The sequence below is a fragment of the Salvelinus alpinus genome, chromosome 12 (genome assembly GCF_045679555.1).
Source record: "Salvelinus alpinus chromosome 12, SLU_Salpinus.1, whole genome shotgun sequence".
In the NCBI taxonomy this organism is placed as follows: domain Eukaryota; kingdom Metazoa; phylum Chordata; class Actinopteri; order Salmoniformes; family Salmonidae; genus Salvelinus; species Salvelinus alpinus.
In genome coordinates this window covers 57925291-57944988 of record NC_092097.1, presented here as the reverse complement: position 1 = coordinate 57944988, position 19698 = coordinate 57925291, and the positions used below count along the sequence as shown (strand labels likewise).

Below are 19698 nucleotides of genomic sequence, written 5' to 3'. Positions count from 1 at the left end.
CCAAATATTAAGTTCTGCTTTTCTGATGTATCAAATACTTATGTCATGCAATAAAATGCAAATTAATTACTTAAAAATCATACAATGTGATTTTCTGGATTTTTGTTTGAATAGGTACAGATGCTCTATCTTAATTTGATCATCCTGTTGTTGTACAGCAGAAAATGCAAACTTGTAGTGAAATCGAGGTTTAAAAAGGCTTGTAAAAGTTTGTTATTTCCACTTAAATATGTACTTTGGTGCGAAAAGTGCAAACCAACTTTGTGAAGATGCTGGAGGAAACAGGTACAAAAGTATCTTTATCCACAGTAAAAACGAGTCCTATATCGACATAACCTGAACGGCCGCTCAGCAAGGAAGAAGCCACTGCTCCAAAACCGCCATAAAAAAAATAGACAACTGTACATGGTTACAAAGATTGTACTTTTTGGAGAAATGTCCTCTGGTCTGATGAAACGAAAATAGAACTGTTTGGCCATAATGACCATCGTTATGTTTGGAGAAAAAAGGGAGATGCTTGCAAGCTGAAGAACACCATCCCAACCGTGAAGAACGGGGGTGGCAGCATCATGTTGTGGGGGTGCTTTGCTGCATGAGGGACTGGTGCACTTCACAAAATAGATGGCATCATGAGGTAGGAAAATTATGTGGATATATTGAAGCAACATCTCAAGACATCAGTCAGGAAGTTAAAGCTTGGTCGCAAATGGGTCTTCCAAATGGACAATGACCCCAAGCATACTTCCAAAGTTGTGGCAAAGTGTCTTAAGGACAACAAAGTCAAGGTATTGGAGTGGCCATTACAAAGCCCTGACCCCAATCCTACAGAAAATTTGTGGGCAGAACTGAAAAAGCGTGTGCGAGCAAGGAGGCCTATAAACCTGACTCAGTTACACCAGCTCTGTCAGGAGGAATGGGCCAAAATTCACCCAACTTATTGTGGGAAGCTTGTGGAAGGCTACCCGAAAGGTTTGACCCAAGTTAAACAATTTAAAGGCAATGCTACCAAATACTAATTGAGTGTATATAAACATCTGGCCCACTGGGAATGTGATGAAAGAAATTAAACCTGAAATAAATCATTCTCTCTACTATTATTCTGACATTTCACATTCTTAAAATAAAGTGGTGATCCTAACTGACCTAAGACAGGGTCTCTAGGACAGAGGGGTTCTGGTGCTCTAACTGGTGTGAGTCTCTAGGACAGAGGGGTTCTGGTGCTCTAACTGGTGAGTCTCTAGGACAGAGGGATTCTGGTGCTCTGACTGGTGTCAGTCTCTAGGACAGAGGGGTTCTGGTGCTGTAACTGGTGTGAGTCTCTAGGACAGAGGGGTTCTGGTGCTGTAACTGGTGTGAGTCTCTAGGACAGAGGGGTTCTGGTGCTGTAACTGGTGTGAGTCTCTAGGACAGAGGGATTCTGGTGCACTGACTGGTGTCAGTCTCTAGGACAGAGGGGTTCTGGTGCTGTAACTGGTGTGAGTCTCTAGGACAGAGGGGTTCTGGTGCTGTAACTGGTGTCAGTCTCTAGGACAGAGGGGTTCTGGTGCTGTAACTGGTGTGAGTCTCTAGGACAGAGGGGTTCTGGTGCACTGACTGGTGTCAGTCTCTAGGACAGACACCATGTTGTCATGGTGTCATGTTCTGTCTGAGTTCATTTGTGTCTCTTTGTGTCGCCTCTTCGAACTTCCTGGTCTGAATCAGAGTGAGTGATTGTGACTTCTTCTTCATTGTCCCTGTACCTGGCTGTTCTTTCAGGTCTGGGATGTTTTCTGTAGCTGCGGTAGCGAGCTCCCGCGGGTGTGATGATATCGTACCATCTCGGGTCAATCTCTGATTCTCACCACTGATGCAGGATGCCACCCCCCCCCCCCCCCCGCCCATCTCCATGAACACTCTCTCTCTCTCTCTCTCCCTCCCGAAACCAAGGAAGCGGTGACACCTGTTTTGTCATAGCTTGTCTTCTACTGCAGCTGTCTGCGTTTCGAGCCACGCTGGATATTTTTTGGGGGAGTCACGGGCTGAAGGGCTGTTTTACTTGAGGGTAGGTTGGAGTTGGAGAGTTGGAACAAGTCCCTTGAGTAGCAGACCCGGGGACAGGTGTGTTTCTCAGGTTCAGGAGAGTGGTGTGAGGGTCAACACCTGTCTGTGTTGTCGACTTGAGCATGTTTTTCACTGACTGAATGGTCCTCTCTCAGCCATTCCCTTTGACTGGGGAAAACCCCCTGGACTAGAATGAATCATTTTGAAACGGTATCTCTTTCGCAAACTGAGCCATCTCAGTACTTGCAAAGGGTACAAACACAGCTTTAAACTTTGCTACGACAGTAGCTGTTTGTCTTGTCCTCAGCACCTCTGGAAATTTGGAGTATTAGCCCACTATCAGAAGGATTGAACATCCTTGGAAGTCAAAAATATCAACTGTGATTTCTTGCCACGGAGTGTCAGGCATTGTGTGTGGTAGGAGTGGTTCCTTTTGGTTGCTGGGCAGTTTGTCTTGACAGGAAGTGCACGATTCGATCGTCATTCGGACATCATCAGTGAGGCCTGGTCATTACATGAGAGCTCTGGCTTCAGGAGCGTTGAATGCCCCGATGTGTAATGTGGAGCCTCTTATAAGTACCTCAGCTCTAAAAGTCTTTGGGAATGATAGTATGTTTGTTTACCGCGAGTAGATCATCTTCGATGTAAAGAGAGTCTCTGATGTGCCAGTAGGGTTGTGTTTTTAGTGGTGCATTTTTCTTCTTGTCTGGCCATTCATCTCTGGTCAGGTTCCTCAGCAGCTACATCTCACTGTCTGCGTCTGTGACTGCTCTCAGCTGTTGCATAACAGCGCCCTCCAGTGGCTGATGTGTGGTTACTGCATAAATTACTTTTTTTGTCACTGAGGTCACACTATTCGTGTGTGGCAGTCTGGGGTACAGCCCTGGGTAGCATGTCTGCTATTAACATGTCTTTACCTGGGGTTGTAGATGATGTGACTGTCATATTTCTGTATTTTGAAGCAGCATCCTTTGAAGACGGGCAGGCGACTTTCCAATAGGCTTGGTGATTATAGCCTCAAGTGATTTGTGGTCAGATTGAACTCTGACCTGGACACCATAGACATACTGGTGAAACACGATTGTCAGGAGTTATTTTTCTATATGGGCATAGTTTTGTTCTGCCCCAGACAGAGCTCTGGATGCAAAGGTTATAGGCTGTTTACCCCATAATGACATCACAATACCCCATAATGACATCACAATACCCTCATAATGACATCACAATACCCCCATAATGACATCAGAATACCCTCATGATGACATCAGAATACCCCATAATGACATCACAATACCCCATAATGACATCACAATACACCATAATGACATCACAATACCCCATAATGACATCACAATACCCTCATAATGACATCACAATACCCCATAATGACATCACAATACCCTCATAATGACATCACAATACCCCATAATGACATCACAATACCCCCATAATGACATCAGAATACCCTCATAATGACATCACAATACCCCATAATGACATCACAATACCCTCATAATGACATCACAATACCCTCATAATGACATCACAATACCCCATAATGACATCACAATACCCCCATAATGACATCACAATACCCCCATAATGACATCAGAATACCCCCATAATGACATCACAATACCCCCATAATGACATCAGAATACCCTCATAATGACATCACAATACCCCCATAATGACATCACAATACCCTCATAATGACATCAGAATACCCTCATAATGACATCACAATACCCCATAATGACATCACAATACCCTCATAATGACATCAGAATACCCTCATAATGACATCAGAATACCCCATAATGACATCACAATACCCTCATAATGACATCACAATACCCTCATAATGACATCAGAATACCCTCATAATGACATCACAATACCCCCATAATGACATCAGAATACCGTCATAATGACATCAGAATACCCCATAATGACATCACAATACCCCCATAATGACATCAGAACAGCTCCGGGGTCAGTGTCAGTACTTTGGATGCATCAGCGTGTATTTCAATCTCTTCCTGTGGATTAAAAGAATTTCAGCAACGGCGTAGTGGAGATGGCTATTTCTTCCCCAGTCGTCTCCAGTGATGCTTGTTGTTCTGGGTGCCCACTGCCATGTCCTTCCTGAGGAGCATTCTGATTGGTGCAGTGGGCTTGGCTTCATCTTGGATATACTGGGTTAGGAAACATGTGTCATACTCAGTAACTTCTGTAGACCTTTTCTGTCTTCTGGTGGACACATCTGTTCTGATTGCTGTCACCTTGGAGTCTGTTTTAACCCCGTCTGCGCTGACGATGTGCCTCGTACTTCACTTCACCATCAGTGCCTTTTCAAATTTGAGGGAGGAAGATTTATTTTTTTCATGACCGCGGTCTTATTTCTATGACAGCATATTGGATGACTGTCATTCATATTCACCCAGCTCAATGTTAACAGTGATAGGTTTAGGCTACTACATGATACTCTAATTATCCCCTGTACCCATCATGAGGTTGCTACAACCTAGCCTATGAATTAAAGATTACAATGTAGGTGGACACAGGTCGAGAGATAAATTTGAGGTGACAGACAATGACATTCAATATTTTATTTATTTTTATTTAACCTTTATTTAACTAGGCAAGTCAGTTAAGAACAAATTCTTATTTACAATACACTCTTCCCTGCATCTAGCTGATCTCGGGTGTAATCATTAGTCCAACAGTTGCAAACAAGAGTTTCTATTGGACAAATTCAGGTATGTTTATCCCCGTTTTGTTCCGTTTGCTTCCGTTTAAGAAACGTTTTTCAACAGAATCGGGCGGGAATGAATACACCCCTGATCACGCGTAAACAGAGTTCACTCTCATAACAGCCACATTGTATTCCTTCTCTTCCCTTCGCTTGTGGACGTCAATGCACACCAAATCAGCTGGCGAAAAAACCTTTCCACACAGCCTGCATCGTTGACCCCATATTAGCTAAAGTAACGTCATAGTCAACTGTAGCTAATAGAACTAACGTTAACACGTTAGTAAACCCGCCACAATCATGCGGTAACGTTAGTGTACAGTCAGTAAGCAGTTACACCGGCGGGCCCCGGTGGCAATAAATTAGTAATACCTAAAGTTCACCTTGACTTGGAAGAGTTCCAGTATTGTGTTGGAAAGTCATAGCCAGCTAGCTAACATAGTATCCCTCTGTTTGAGCAGGGTGTTTCAGTAGACTAAACTAGCTAGCTGTATTTGCTAGCTAAGTAAAATAAACTGAAAGTGAAAAATAAATGATGAAATCTCTCTCTCTCTATTTCTCTCTTACTTCTCCTTCATTTTTGTGTCTATGTGTCTTTCTCTCTCTTTGCGTCAACTACTCACCACATGTTATACACTGCAGTGATAGCTAGCTGTAGCTTATGCTTTCAGTACTAGATTCATTCTCTGATCCTTTGATTGGGTGGACAACATGTCAGTTCATGCAGCAAGCGCTCTGATAGGTTGGAGGACGTCCTCTGGAAGTTGTCATAATTACTGTGTAAGTCTATGGAAGGGGGTGAGAACCATGAGCCTCCAAGGTTTTGTATTGTAGTCGATGTACCCAGAGGAGGATGGAAACTAGCTGTCCTCTGGCTACACCATGGTGCCACCCTAGAGGGTGCTGTTGAGGCTACTGTAGACCTTTGCAAAATAGTGTGTTCTAATCAGTTATTTGGTGACACGTGATTTATATTTAGTATAGTTTTATCTAAGGATAACTTTTTTAATGTTTTACAATTAAAAATGTTATGAAATTCCCTGAAGAGGATGTTCCTCCCCTTCCTCCTCTGAGGAGCCTCCACTGGTTCAGGTAAATTATGACTTGATTTATTTCAACAGCATAAAGATGATAAATTACGTTAAATGATAAATTCGGGATTCGCCTTCATCAGGGGTTTTTGCATTGTGTCTTTGTTAATAGCTTTACGACTTTAGGTTTCCCTTCATATCACCGGTGATCATGGTACTATACACCTCTCTATGTTTGGGTTCAGGTACAAAACTGGAAACACTAGTGAAACATGTCCCTTATATCTGTGATCATGTCATTTTACACAGAGATCCTATTAAGTTTTAATATGTAATTCTCATGTTGTTTTACACAGAGATCCTATTAAGTTTTAATATGTAATTCTCATGTTGTTTTACACAGAGATCCTATTAAGTTTTAATATGTAATTCTCATGTTTGTTTTTTTACACAGTAGTTCTGTACATTTTGGTTCATATTCTAGAATATGGTATTTCTATCTGGACAGGGACGTGACCTACTCTGTTGTATAAACGCCGCTCTGTGTGTTTGTGTTCAGGCACATAATGACTGGCATGGAATCAGGCACATAATGACTGGCATGGAAGCACTATCTGACATGAATTATTCACCTGGAATATCAAGGGAATCGACAATCCAACAAGATCATACGAACATCCCAGCCTAACAAAACAGCAGGACCATACCACTAAAAATACATCCGTGTTGATAAACCGTTTCACTATGTTATAGTAGAGGTTGCAGGAAGAACATACAAAAACATGATACCAACATAGAAAACCTACATAGATGATGAAGACGTTATGTCAACAGAGGACGTTAGACTGAGAAAATACTACTACTTTACACAAACAACACGGCGAATAGGATTTCTGACATTGATTACAAGTCAAACAAAGATACGTGTTGATCGACTGTTTTTTAAAAATGTTATAGCAGAGGTGTTGGTGTCGGTACTGTGTAACACATCCCCACCTGGCTCCTCTCAGCGCCCCCACCCACCCACCCCCACCCCCACCCCCACCCCCACCCCCACACACACACACACACACACACACACACACACACACACACACACACACACACACACACACACACACACACACACACACACACACACACACCGCTCAAAGCTAATCTCATTATTATTCAGTCAGAGATGGTCCGCGTCCCCCCAAAAAAAAAAAACTATTCCCTACCTAGTGTGCACTACCCCTATGGGCCCTGGTCAAAAGTAGTGAACTACGTAGGGGAATAAGGTGCCATTTGGGACACAGTCCACCTCTGTATATCAGACTGAATAACGAGATTACCTTTGAGTGGTGTGTGTGAGAGGTGGTAGTGTAGGAGGAATAGTAATGTTGTACAGGCAAAGCCAACACGTCGCTCAACTGAACAATGTGTGTTTTCCTCCTCCTCCTCCTCCTCACACAACGCTAGCTGCCTCTGAGGCTCTAAATGAGAGAGTCTGTGTCCCCAATGGCACCCTATTCCAATGGCACCTTATTCCAATGGCGCCCTATTCCAATGGCACCCTATTCCAATGGCACCCTATTCCAATGGCACCCTATTCGCACCCTATTCCAATGACACCCTATTCCAATGGCACCCTATTCCAATGGCACCCTAGTCCAATGGCACCCTAGTCCAATGGCACCCTATTCCAATGGCACCCTATTCCAATGGCACCCTAGTCCAATGGCACCCTATTCCAATGGCACCCTATTCCAATGGCACCCTAGTCCAATGGCACCCTATTCCAATGGCACCCTATTCGCACCCTATTCCAATGGCACCCTATTCACACCCTATTCCAATGACACCCTATTCACACCCTATTCCAATGGCACCCTAGTCCAATGGCACCCTAGTCCAATGGCACACTATTCCAATGGCACCCTATTCCAATGGCACCCTAGTCCAATGGCACCCTATTCCAATGGCACCCTAGTCCAATGACACCCTATTCCAATGGCACCCTAGTCCAATGACACCCTATTCCAATGACACCCTATTCACACCCTATTCCAATGGCACCCTAGTCCAATGGCACCCTATTCCAATGGCACCCTAGTCCAATGACACCCTATTCCAATGACACCCTATTCACACCCTATTCCAATGGCACCCTATTCCAATGGCACCCTAGTCCAATGGCACCCTATTCACACCCTATTCCAATGGCACCCTAGTCCAATGGCACCCTAGTCCAATGGCACCCTAGTCCAATGGCACCCTAGTCCAATGGCACCCTAGTCCAATGGCACCCTATTCCAATGGCACCCTATTCGCACCCTATTCCAATGACACCCTATTCGCACCCTATTCCAATGGCACCCTATTCCAATGGCACCCTATTCCAATGGCACCCTATTCCCTACATTAGAGTGCCTCTGTAATAAAATAAAGCATCACATCCTGTTTTAGGTTTAGTTGTTTTCTTGTTGTGTGGTGAGTTACCAAGGTGATTAAAACATTCAGATACCAACTGACTGCAGCTCTTCGTTATAGTGCCTTCGGAAAGTATTCAGACCCCTCGACTTTTTCCACATTTAGTTTTTTAATCCCTCATCAATCTACACACAACACCCCATATTGACAAAGCAAAAACATGTTTTTAGACATTTTTGCCAATGTATAAAAATAATTTTAAAAAACAGTATCACATTTACATAAGTATTCAGACCCTTTACTCAGTATTTTGTTGAAGCACCTTTGGCAGCGATTACAGCCTCGAGTCTTCTTGGGTATGACGCTACAAGCATGGCACACCTGTATTTGGGGAATTTCTCCCATTCTTCTCTGCAGATCCTCTCAAGCTCTGTCAGGTTGATGTTAGATCGGGTTCAAGTCCGGGCTCTGGCTGGGTCACTCAAGGACATTCAGAGACTTTTCCCGAAACCACTCCTGTTGTCCCGTTTTCATCAAGGATCTCTCTGTACTTTGCTCCGTTCATCTTTCCCTCGATCCTGACTAGTCTCCTAGTATCTGCCACTGAAAAACATCCCCACAGCATGATGCTGCCACCACCATGCTTCACCGTAGGGATGGTGCCAGGTTTCCTCCAGACGTGACCCTTTGCATTTAGGCCAAAGAGTTCAATCTTGGTTTCATCAGACCAGAGAATCTTGTTTCTCATGGTCTGAGAGTCCTTTAAGTGCCTTTGGGCAAACTCCAAGCGGGTTCTCGTGCCTTTTACTGAGGAGTGGCTTCCATCTATCCCACTCTAGCATAAATGCCTGATTGGTGGAGTGCTGAAGAGATGGTTGTCCATCTGGAAGGTTCTCCGATCACCACAGAGGAACTCTTGAGCTCTGTCAGAGTAGCCATTGGGTTCTTGGTCCCAAACCTTTCCATTTAAGAATGATGGATGCCACTGTGTTCTTGGAGGTTTTCAGTGCTGCATAAATTAGCAGTAGCTGCAGTGTTATTTGGCTAGCTGTGTGTGGATCTGTGGCACTGGAGCTGTCGTATGTATCAGTGGTTCTCCTGTGATGGTGCTAGCATGGCAGGGTGTGTGAGTATAGAGAGCAAGGCTCGCCCACACTGACCTAAACCTCACTCGCTCAGATTCAGATTATGTGTTTTTATATATATATATATGTGTGTGTGTGTGTGTGTGTGTGTGTGTGTGTGTGGGACTCACTGTTCTACAGTATGAATGATAATGATAATGCCCATGATTTTGGAATGAAATGTTTGACGAGCAGGTGTCCACATACTTCTGATAATGTAGTGCATTTAGGGACTCACTGTTCTACACTATAAAGGGTATTGTCTGTGATAATGTAGTTATGGACTCTGTTCTACAGTATGAATGATATTGTCTGTGATAATGTATATATGGACTCTGTTCTACAGTATAATGGGTATTGTCTGTGATAATGTATATATGGACTCTGTTCTACAGTATGAAGGATATTGTCTGTGATAATGTATATATGGACTCTGTTCTACAGTATAATGGGTATTGTCTGTGATAATGTATATATGGACTCTGTTCTACAGTATGAAGGATATTGTCTGTGATAATGTATATATGGACTCTGTTCTACAGTATAATGGGTATTGTCTGTGATAATGTATATATGGACTCTGTTCTACAGTATGAAGGATATTGTCTGTGATAATGTAGTTATGGACTCTGTTCTACAGTATGAAGGATATTGTCTGTGATAATGTAGTTATGGACTCTGTTCTACAGTATAATGGGTATTGTCTGTGATAATGTATATAGGGACTCTGTTCTACAGTATAATGGGTATTGTCTGTGATAATGTATATATGGACTCTGTTCTACAGTATGAAGGATATTGTCTGTGATAATGTAGTTATGGACTCTGTTCTACAGTATGAAGGATATTGTCTGTGATAATGTAGTTATGGACTCTGTTCTACAGTATAATGGGTATTGTCTGTGATAATGTAGTTATGGACTCTGTTCTACAGTATGAAGGATATTGTCTGTGATAATGCATATAGGGACTCATCCTTGCAGGTGTCCTGGTTCACATCCAACTCTGTGTTTCTGATCTGACTGTGTGTGTGTGTGTGTGTGTGTGTGTGTGTGTGTGTGTGTGTGTGTGTGTGTGTGTGTGTGTGTGTGTGTGTGTGTATTTGCCCTCCAGGTGCCTTCTGCTATTGTGCGGTGCCAGCGTGCGGGCATCACTGTGCGCATGGTGACAGGTGACAACATCAACACGGCCAGGGCTATCGCCATCAAGTGTGGCATCATCCACCCTGGAGAAGACTTCCTGTGTATCGACGGCAAGGAGTTCAACAGGAGGATCCGCAACGAGAAGGGAGAGGTACGCTATAACAGGAAGTAGTTCAGGGTAGACAGTAGACTAGTACAGGGAGTTCACTCCCAGACAGATATCCAGGAGGAAGAGGGTTGGGTTGGCCAGTGATAATGGTAGTTCAGGGTAGACAGTAGACTAGTACAGGGAGTTCTCCAACCTCTCCTCGGGGAACCCCCCCCCCAGCCGTTCCATGTATTTGATATATTACACAGCTAGCACACCTGATTTAACGTGGAAATGAATCATCAAGGTTACAACTCTCCCTGAGGAGAGATTTAAACCCCCTGCTGTAGGAGGTCCCTGAGGAGAGGTTTAAACCCCCTGCTGTAGGAGGTCCCTGAGGAGAGGTTTAAACCCCCTGCTGTAGGAGTCCCTGAGGAGAGGTTTAAACCCTCCCTGCTGTAGGAGGTCCCTGAGGAGAGGTATAAACCCCCTGCTGTAGGAGGTCCCTGAGGAGAGGTTTAAAACCCCTACATACATTCTCCTCTGTTTGTTCCGTCAGGAGTCTACTGTTTGTTCAGTCAGGAGTCTACTGTTTGTTCAGTCAGGAGTCTACTGTTTGTTCAGTCAGGAGTCTACTGTTTGTTCAGTCAGGAGTCTACTGTTTGTTCCGTCAGGAGTCTACTGTTTGTTCAGTCAGGAGTCTACTATTTGTTCAGTCAGGAGTCTACTGTTTGTTCAGTCAGGAGTCTACTGTTTGTTCAGTCAGGAGTCTACTGTTTGTTCCGTCAGGAGTCTACTGTTTGTTCCGTCAGGAGTCTACTGTTTGTTCAGTCAGGAGTCTACTGTTTGTTCCATCAGGAGTCTACTGTTTGTTCAGTCAGGAGTCTACTGTTTGTTCAGTCAGGAGTCTACTGTTTGTTCAGTCAGGAGTCTACTGTTTGTTCAGTCAGGAGTCTACTGTTTGTTCAGTCAGGAGTCTACTGTTTGTTCCATCAGGAGTCTACTGTTTGTTCAGTCAGGAGTCTACTGTTTGTTCAGTCAGGAGTCTACTGTTTGTTCAGTCAGGAGTCTACTGTTTGTTCAGTCAGGAGTCTACTGTTTGTTCAGTCAGGAGTCTACTGTTTGTTCAGTCAGGAGTCTACTGTTTGTTCAGTCAGGAGTCTACTGTTTGTTCCGTCAGGAGTCTACTGTTTGTTCCGTCAGGAGTCTACTGTTTGTTCCGTCAGGAGTCTACTGTTTGTTCAGTCAGGAGTCTACTGTTTGTTCAGTCAGGAGTCTACTGTTTGTTCCGTCAGGAGTCTACTGTTTGTTCAGTCAGGAGTCTACTGTTTGTTCAGTCAGGAGTCTACTGTTTGTTCAGTCAGGAGTCTACTGTTTGTTCAGTCAGGAGTCTACTGTTTGTTCAGTCAGGAGTCTACTGTTTGTTCCGTCAGGAGTCTACTGTTTGTTCCGTCAGGAGTCTACTGTTTGTTCCGTCAGGAGTCTACTGTTTGTTCAGTCAGGAGTCTACTGTTTGTTCCGTCAGGAGTCTACTGTTTGTTCAGTCAGGAGTCTACTGTTTGTTCAGTCAGGAGTCTACTGTTTGTTCAGTCAGGAGTCTACTGTTTGTTCAGTCAGGAGTCTACTGTTTGTTCCGTCAGGAGTCTACTGTTTGTTCAGTCAGGAGTCTACTGTTTGTTCAGTCAGGAGTCTACTGTTTGTTCAGTCAGGAGTCTACTGTTTGTTCAGTCAGGAGTCTACTGTTTGTTCAGTCAGGAGTCTACTGTTTGTTCCGTCAGGAGTCTACTGTTTGTTCAGTCAGGAGTCTACTGTTTGTTCAGTCAGGAGTCTACTGTTTGTTCCGTCAGGAGTCTACTGTTTGTTCAGTCAGGAGTCTACTGTTTGTTCCATCAGGAGTCTACTGTTTGTTCAGTCAGGAGTCTACTGTTTGTTCAGTCAGGAGTCTACTGTTTGTTCAGTCAGGAGTCTACTGTTTGTTCCGTCAGGAGTCTACTGTTTGTTCAGTCAGGAGTCTACTGTTTGTTCCGTCAGGAGTCTACTGTTTGTTCAGTCAGGAGTCTACTGTTTGTTCCATCAGGAGTCTACTGTTTGTTCCATCAGGAGTCTACTGTTTGTTCCGTCAGGAGTCTACTGTTTGTTCAGTCAGGAGTCTACTGTTTGTTCCGTCAGGAGTCTACTGTTTGTTCCGTCAGGAGTCTACTGTTTGTTCAGTCAGGAGTCTACTGTTTGTTCAGTCAGGAGTCTACTGTTTGTTCAGTCAGGAGTCTACTGTTTGTTCCGTCAGGATAAAGGACCTTTAGGACTGAAATGTTTTATTGATTGACCCTTTACTTATTGAGTCATGCTACGACCAATATCTATTTTTTTACAGATGAACCCTTTCATTACAAACATATACACGTCAATACAATATGAAAAGCATCAAAACAGAGATATATAAAACACAGTCGTAGAAAACAAACACAAAGTAACCCTTTTAAACTTTACTACAGGTTGAGCAGGAGCGCATGGACAAGGTGTGGCCTAAACTGCGAGTCCTGGCTAGATCCTCCCCTACTGATAAACACACACTGGTTAAAGGTGAGAGAGGAGGGTCTCTAGGTTTGTCTACTAGCCGTGTCCTGTGCCACACTATTGTCCTGCTGTGTATGTCAACTGTCTGAACCCAATGCCAACATGAAGTTCCCTTGGGAAAGATACACATTCTATTCTAGTCTATTGTATTCTGCTCATCTCTGCCCTTCACTGCTCTGCTATTCTCTGCTCTGCTCATCTCTGCCCTTCTCTTCTCTTCTCTGCCCTTCACTTCTCTGCTGCTCTTCTCTGCTGTTCTCTGCTCATCTCTGCTCTTCTCTTCTCGTCTCTTCTCTGCCCTTCACTTCTCTGCTCTTCTCTGCCCTTCACTTCTCTGCTCTTCTCTGCTCTTCACTTCTCTGCTCTTCTCTGCTCTTCACTTCTCTGCTCTTCTCTGCCCTTCACTTCTCTGCTCTTCTCTTCACTTCTCTGCTCTTCTCTGCCCTTCACTTCTCTGCTCTTCTCTGCCCTTCACTTCTCTGCTCTTCTCTTCACTTCTCTGCTCTTCTCTGCCCTTCTCTGCTCTTCTCTGCCCTTCTCTGCTCTTCTCTGCTCTTCTCCCGTTCTTCTGAGTGTGGTTGTCCTTACTGAACCCCTGTGTGTTGTGTCGTGTCCTCTAGGCATCATAGACAGCTGTTTGACAGAACAGAGACAGGTGGTGGCGGTAACAGGAGACGGCACTAACGATGGACCAGCCCTGAAGAAGGCTGACGTGGGATTTGCAATGGTAGGACCTGGGGCTGGAGGGCAAACTGTATCTACAATATCTTACTATAGCGTACCTTACTATAGCGTACCTCACCACACCACACATCACCTACCACACCACACATCACCTAACTCACCACAACCTGGCCTATCGTATGCTAACAGCTGACCTACAGTATGAAGTCAAAATACATCGGGCTTTGGGGACCAATATGTTCACTTTGTAGGCAATAAGGGGCCATTTTGGATGCAAACTAATGTGTCCTCAATAACCCACCTGGTTGAATTAAGGTAATAAATACATATTGTAGGAAATGTTTGATCTAGATAGAACACAAATGCTAGTTGTGACAGATGTAGCATTACAGCTAGCTACAACTACTATGACAGCTGTAGCATTGCAGCTAGGTACAACTACCTAGACAGCTGTAGCATTATAGCTAGCTACAACTACTATAACAGCTGTAGCATTACAGCTAGCTACAACTACTATAACAGCTGTAGCATTACAGCTAGCTACAACTACTATAACAGCTGTAGCATTAGAGCTAGCTACAACTACTATACCAGCTGTAGCATTACAGCTAGCTACAACTACTATAACAGCTGTAGCATTAGAGCTAGCTACAACTACTTAGACAGCTGTAGCATTACAGCTAGCTACAACTACTATAACAGCTGTAGCATTAGAGCTAGCTACAACTACTTTAACAGCTGTAGCATTACAGCTAGCTACAACTACTACAACAGCTGTAGCATTACAGCTAGCTACAACTACTACAACAGCTGTAGCATTACAGCTAGCTACAACTACTTTAACAGCTGTAGCATTACAGCTAGCTACAACTACTATGACAGCTGTAGCATTACAGCTAGCTACAACTACTACAACAGCTGTAGCATTACAGCTAGCTACAACTACTATAACAGCTGTAGCATTACAGCTAGCTACAACTACTATAACAGCTGTAGCATTACAGCTAGCTACAACTACTACGATTGTGGAGTGGATCCATCGTTAGAAACCTTGAAATCTCCTTGTGTAACCCAAGCAGCATCCTCACTACTACACACAGAACACCCACCAGCACTGCTGTAGCTACAGTGAAACAAGAGCGCCTCTTAGTGGTGAGATGTGGTGGTACATACTCACAATCTGCAACGCCAGGGTTGTCTCTCAGTTGACATGGTACAGGTGTCTTCTCTTTTTTTTAAGCCCATAACCATGTGTGTGAGGTGTATACTTTTTGTTTCAAAGTAGATTTGTTTAAGACTACCAAGAAACACTCTGTGTGAACCTGATTTAGCCCACTGCAGTAACAAGTTCAAATGATACGAGGTGAGAGATTTAACAAGAGAAATGGGATGAGGTAATAACACTTCAACGTCTGATTGCTTTGCATCTACAAAGTGTTCCTTTTCTACATGGATGCACAAAATAAATAGATTCTACTACATGACAAAAATACAAATATATAAAAAATGTTAAAACCAGTAGCACATCTATTAAACCATACCTCTTCTCTCTCTGCAGGGTACAGCCGGTATTAAACCATACCTCTTCTCTCTCTGCAGGGTACAGCCGGTATTAAACCATACCTCTTCTCTCTGCAGGGTACAGCCGGTATTAAACCATACCTCTTCTCTCTGCAGGGTACAGCCGGTATTAAACCATACCTCTTCTCTCTCCAGGGTACAGCCGGTATTAAACCATACCTCTTCTCTCTCCACGGTACAGCCGGTATTAAACCATACCTCTTCTCTCTCCACGGTACAGCCGGTATTAAACCATACCTCTTCTCTCTCCAGGGTACAGCCGGTATTAAACAATACCTCTTCTCTCTCCAGGGTACAGCCGGTATTAAACCATACCTCTTCTCTCTGCACGGTACAGCCGGTATTAAACCATACCTCTTCTCTCTCTGCAGGGTATAGCTGGTATTAAACCATACCTCTTCTCTCTCTGCAGGGTATAGCCGGTATTAAACCATACCTCTTCTCTCTCTGCAGGGTATAGCCGGTATTAAACCATACCTCTTCTCTCTCCAGGGTACAGCCGTTATTAAACCATACCTCTTCTCTCTCCAGGGTACAGCCGGTATTAAACCATACCTCTTCTCTCTCCAGGGTACAGCCGGTATTAAACCATACCTCTTCTCTCTCCAGGGTACAGCCGGTATTAAACCATACCTCTTCTCTCTGCAGGGTACAGCCGGTATTAAACCATACCTCTTTTCTCTCCAGGGTATAGCCGGTATTAAACCATACCTCTTTTCTCTCCAGGGTACAGCCGGTATTAAACCATACCTCTTCTCTCTCTGCAGGGTACAGCCGGTATTAAACCATACCTCTTTTCTCTCTCCAGGGTACAGCCGGTATTAAACCATACCTCTTCTCTCTGCAGGGTATAGCCGGTACAGACGTGGCCAAGGAGGCGTCTGACATCATATTAACGGACGATAACTTCAGTAGCATAGTGAAGGCTGTGATGTGGGGGAGGAACGTCTACGACAGCATCTCCAAGTTCCTCCAGTTCCAGCTGACTGTCAACGTGGTGGCTGTCATAGTGGCCTTCACTGGGGCCTGCATCACACAGGTAACAAACACACACAGCTCACTGTCAACGTGGTGGCTGTCATAGTGGCCTTCACTGGGGCCTGCATCACACAGGTAACAAACACACAGCTGACTGTCAACGTGGTGGCTGTCATAGTGGCCTTCACTGGGGCCTGCATCACACAGGTAACAAACACACACACAAACACATGTAAGAATGTGGCGGCAGGAAGCCTAGTGGTTAGAGTGTTGGACTTGAAACCGAAAGGTTGCAAGATCGAATCCCCGAGCTGACAAGGTAAAAATCTGTCGTTCTGCCCCTGAGCAAGGCAGATGTAGCATTACAGCTAGCTACAACTACTATGACAGATGTAGCATTATAGCTAGCTAGCATTATAGCTAGCTAGCTAACCCACTGTTCCTAGGCCGTCATTGAAAAAAATAATTTGTTCTTAATTAACTGACTTGCCTAATTAAATAAAGGTTAAAGAATAATCGGTGTGTCAAACATGTATCTTGGTGTGAGTTTCAGCCTCACTGATATCTTACGTATCTCATTTGCTATTTTGACGCCTTTACTGTAATGTATGTTATTGCGATAGCTAGGCGACAGCTAGGGGATAGCTAGGCGATAGCTAGGGGATAGCTAGGCGATAGCTAGGAGATAGCTAGGGGATAGCTAGGCGATAGCTAGGGGATAGCTAGGTGACAGCTAGGGGATAGCTAGGCGATAGCTAGGGGATAGCTAGGGGATAGCTAGGCGATAGCTAGGCGATAGCTAGGGGATAGCTAGGGGATTTAGGGCCAGAATCAGCAGTGAGGGTGATCAGTGACGGCTGATCTCCAGCAGAGTTAAAACCTACAGGAGGGTATCTCTCCAGGAACAGAGTTGGAGTTAAAACCTACAGGAGGGTATCTCACCAGGAACCGGGTTGGAGTTAAAACCTACAGGAGGGTATCTCTCCAGGAACAGGGTTGGAGTTAAAACCTACAGGAGGGTATCTCTCCAGGAACAGGGTTGGAGTTAAAACCTACAGGAGGGTATCTCTCCAGGAACAGAGTTGGAGTTAAAACCTACAGGAGGGTATCTCTCCAGGAACAGAGTTGGAGTTAAAACCTACAGGAGGGTATCTCCAGGAACAGGGTTGGAGTTAAAACCTACAGGAGGGTATCTCTCCAGGAACAGAGTTGGAGTTAAAACCTACAGGAGGGTATCTCTCCAGGAACAGGGTTGGAGTGAAAACCTACAGGAGGGTATCTCTCCAGGAACAGGGTTGGAGTTAAAACCTACAGGAGGGTATCTCTCCAGGAACAGAGTTGGAGTTAAAACCTACAGGAGGGTATCTCCAGGAACAGAGTTGGAGTTAAAACCTACAGGAGGGTATCTCTCCAGGAACAGGGTTGGAGTTAAAACCTACAGGAGGGTATCTCTCCAGGAACAGAGTTGGAGTTAAAACCTACAGGAGGGCATCTCTCCAGGAACAGAGTTGGAGTTAATACCTACAGGAGGGCATCTCTCCAGGAACAGAGTTGGAGTTAAAACCTACAGGAGGGTATCTCTCCAGGAACAGAGTTGGAGTTAATACCTACAGGAGGGCATCTCTCCAGGAACAGAGTTGGAGTTAAAACCTACAGGAGGGCATCTCTCCAGGAACAGAGTTGGAGTTAAAACCTACAGGAGGGCATCTCTCCAGGAACAGAGTTGGAGTTAATACGTACAGGAGGGTATCTCTCCAGTAACAGAGTTGGAGTTAAAACCTACAGGAGGGTATCTCTCCAGGAACAGAGTTGGAGTTAAAACCTACAGGAGGGTATCTCCAGGAACAGGGTTGGAGTTCAAATCAAATTTTATTTGTCACATACACATGGTTAGCAGATGTTAATGCGAGTGTAGCGAAATGCTTGAGTTAAAACCTACAGGAGGGTATCTCTCCAGGAACAGGGTTGGAGTTAAAACCTACAGGAGGGTAGCTCTCCAGGAACAGGGTTGGAGTTAAAAACTACAGGAGGGTATCTCTTCAGGAACAGGGTTGGAGTTAAAACCTACAGGAGGGTAGCTCTCCAGGAACAGGTTTTGAGTTAAAACCTACAGGAGGGCATCTCTCCAGGAACAGGGTTGGAGTTAAAACCTACAGGAGGGTATCTCTCCAGGAACAGGGTTGGAGTTAAAACCTACAGGAGGGTATCTCTCCAGGAACAGGGTTGGAGTTAAAACCTACAGGAGGGTGTCTCTCCAGGAACAGGGTTGGAGTTAAAACCTACAGGAGGGCTATCGCCTAGCTATCCTCCAGGAACAGGGTTGGAGTTAAAACCTACAGGAGGGTCTCTCTCCAGGAACAGGGTCTCTCTCCAGGAACAGGGTTGGAGTTAAAGTGATATTATTCAGAGGATTCTCCCAGCCTTTAAGAACCCTGTGTGTTTCTGTAGGGTTATCCCAGCCTTTAATAACCCTGTGTGATCCTGTAGGATTATCCCAGCCTTTAATAACCCTGTTTGTTCCTGTAGGATTCTCCCAGCCTTTAATAACCCTGTGTGTTCCTGTAGGATTCTCCCAGCCTTTAATAACCCTGTGTGTTCCTGTAGGATTCTCCCAGCCTTTAATAACCCTGTGTGTTCCTGTAGGATTCTCCCAGCCTTTAATAACCCTGTGTGTTCCTGTAGGATTCTCCCAGCCTTTAATAACCCTGTGTGTTCCTGTAGGATTCTCCCAGCCTTTAATAACCCTGTGTGATCCTGTAGGATTCTCCCAGCCTTTAATAACCCTGTGTGTTCCTGTAGGATTCTCCCAGCCTTTAATAACCCTGTGTGTTCCTGTAGGATTCTCCCAGCCTTTAATAACCCTGTGTGTTCCTGTAGGATTCTCCCAGCCTTTAATAACCCTGTGTGTTCCTGTAGGATTCTCCCCTGAAGGCAGTCCAGATGTTGATCTGTAGTCTCTAATGTTAACCACTCTGTATGTTCCTGTAGGATTCTCCCCTGAAGGCGGTCCAGATGCTGTGGGTGAACTTGATAATGGACACCTTTGCGTCCCTGGCCCTGGCGACCGAGCCCCCCACCGAGGCCCTGCTGAAGAGGAAGCCGTACGGCCGCAACAAACCGCTGATCTCCAGCACCATGACCAAGAACATCCTGGGACACGGCATCTACCAGCTGGTCATCATCTTCTCCCTGCTGTTCGTCGGTAAGGGATCCTTTCTTTTTAAAGTCCTCTCCTATTTGTTGTTTATTGGATAAAGAGAGGCAAGATAGCTGAAATATCGTCTCAGAC

At 44.6% G+C, this 19698-nt stretch overlaps 1 protein-coding gene across 8 annotated transcripts in view; it reads left to right on the top strand.

Moving 5' to 3' along the window:
- The window catches only part of atp2b2 (ATPase plasma membrane Ca2+ transporting 2), a 165208-nt gene that overhangs the window by 130117 nt on the left and 15393 nt on the right, over positions 1 to 19698 (top strand). For all 8 annotated transcript variants that reach the window (XM_071336936.1, XM_071336928.1, XM_071336929.1 and 5 more), the window contains 5 exons: positions 10476 to 10655; positions 13085 to 13172; positions 13787 to 13893; positions 16279 to 16470; positions 19398 to 19611. In XM_071336936.1, coding sequence (XP_071193037.1) covers positions 10476 to 10655; positions 13085 to 13172; positions 13787 to 13893; positions 16279 to 16470; positions 19398 to 19611 — 781 coding nt within the window. The remainder of the gene's footprint in view (positions 1 to 10475; positions 10656 to 13084; positions 13173 to 13786; positions 13894 to 16278; positions 16471 to 19397; positions 19612 to 19698) is intronic.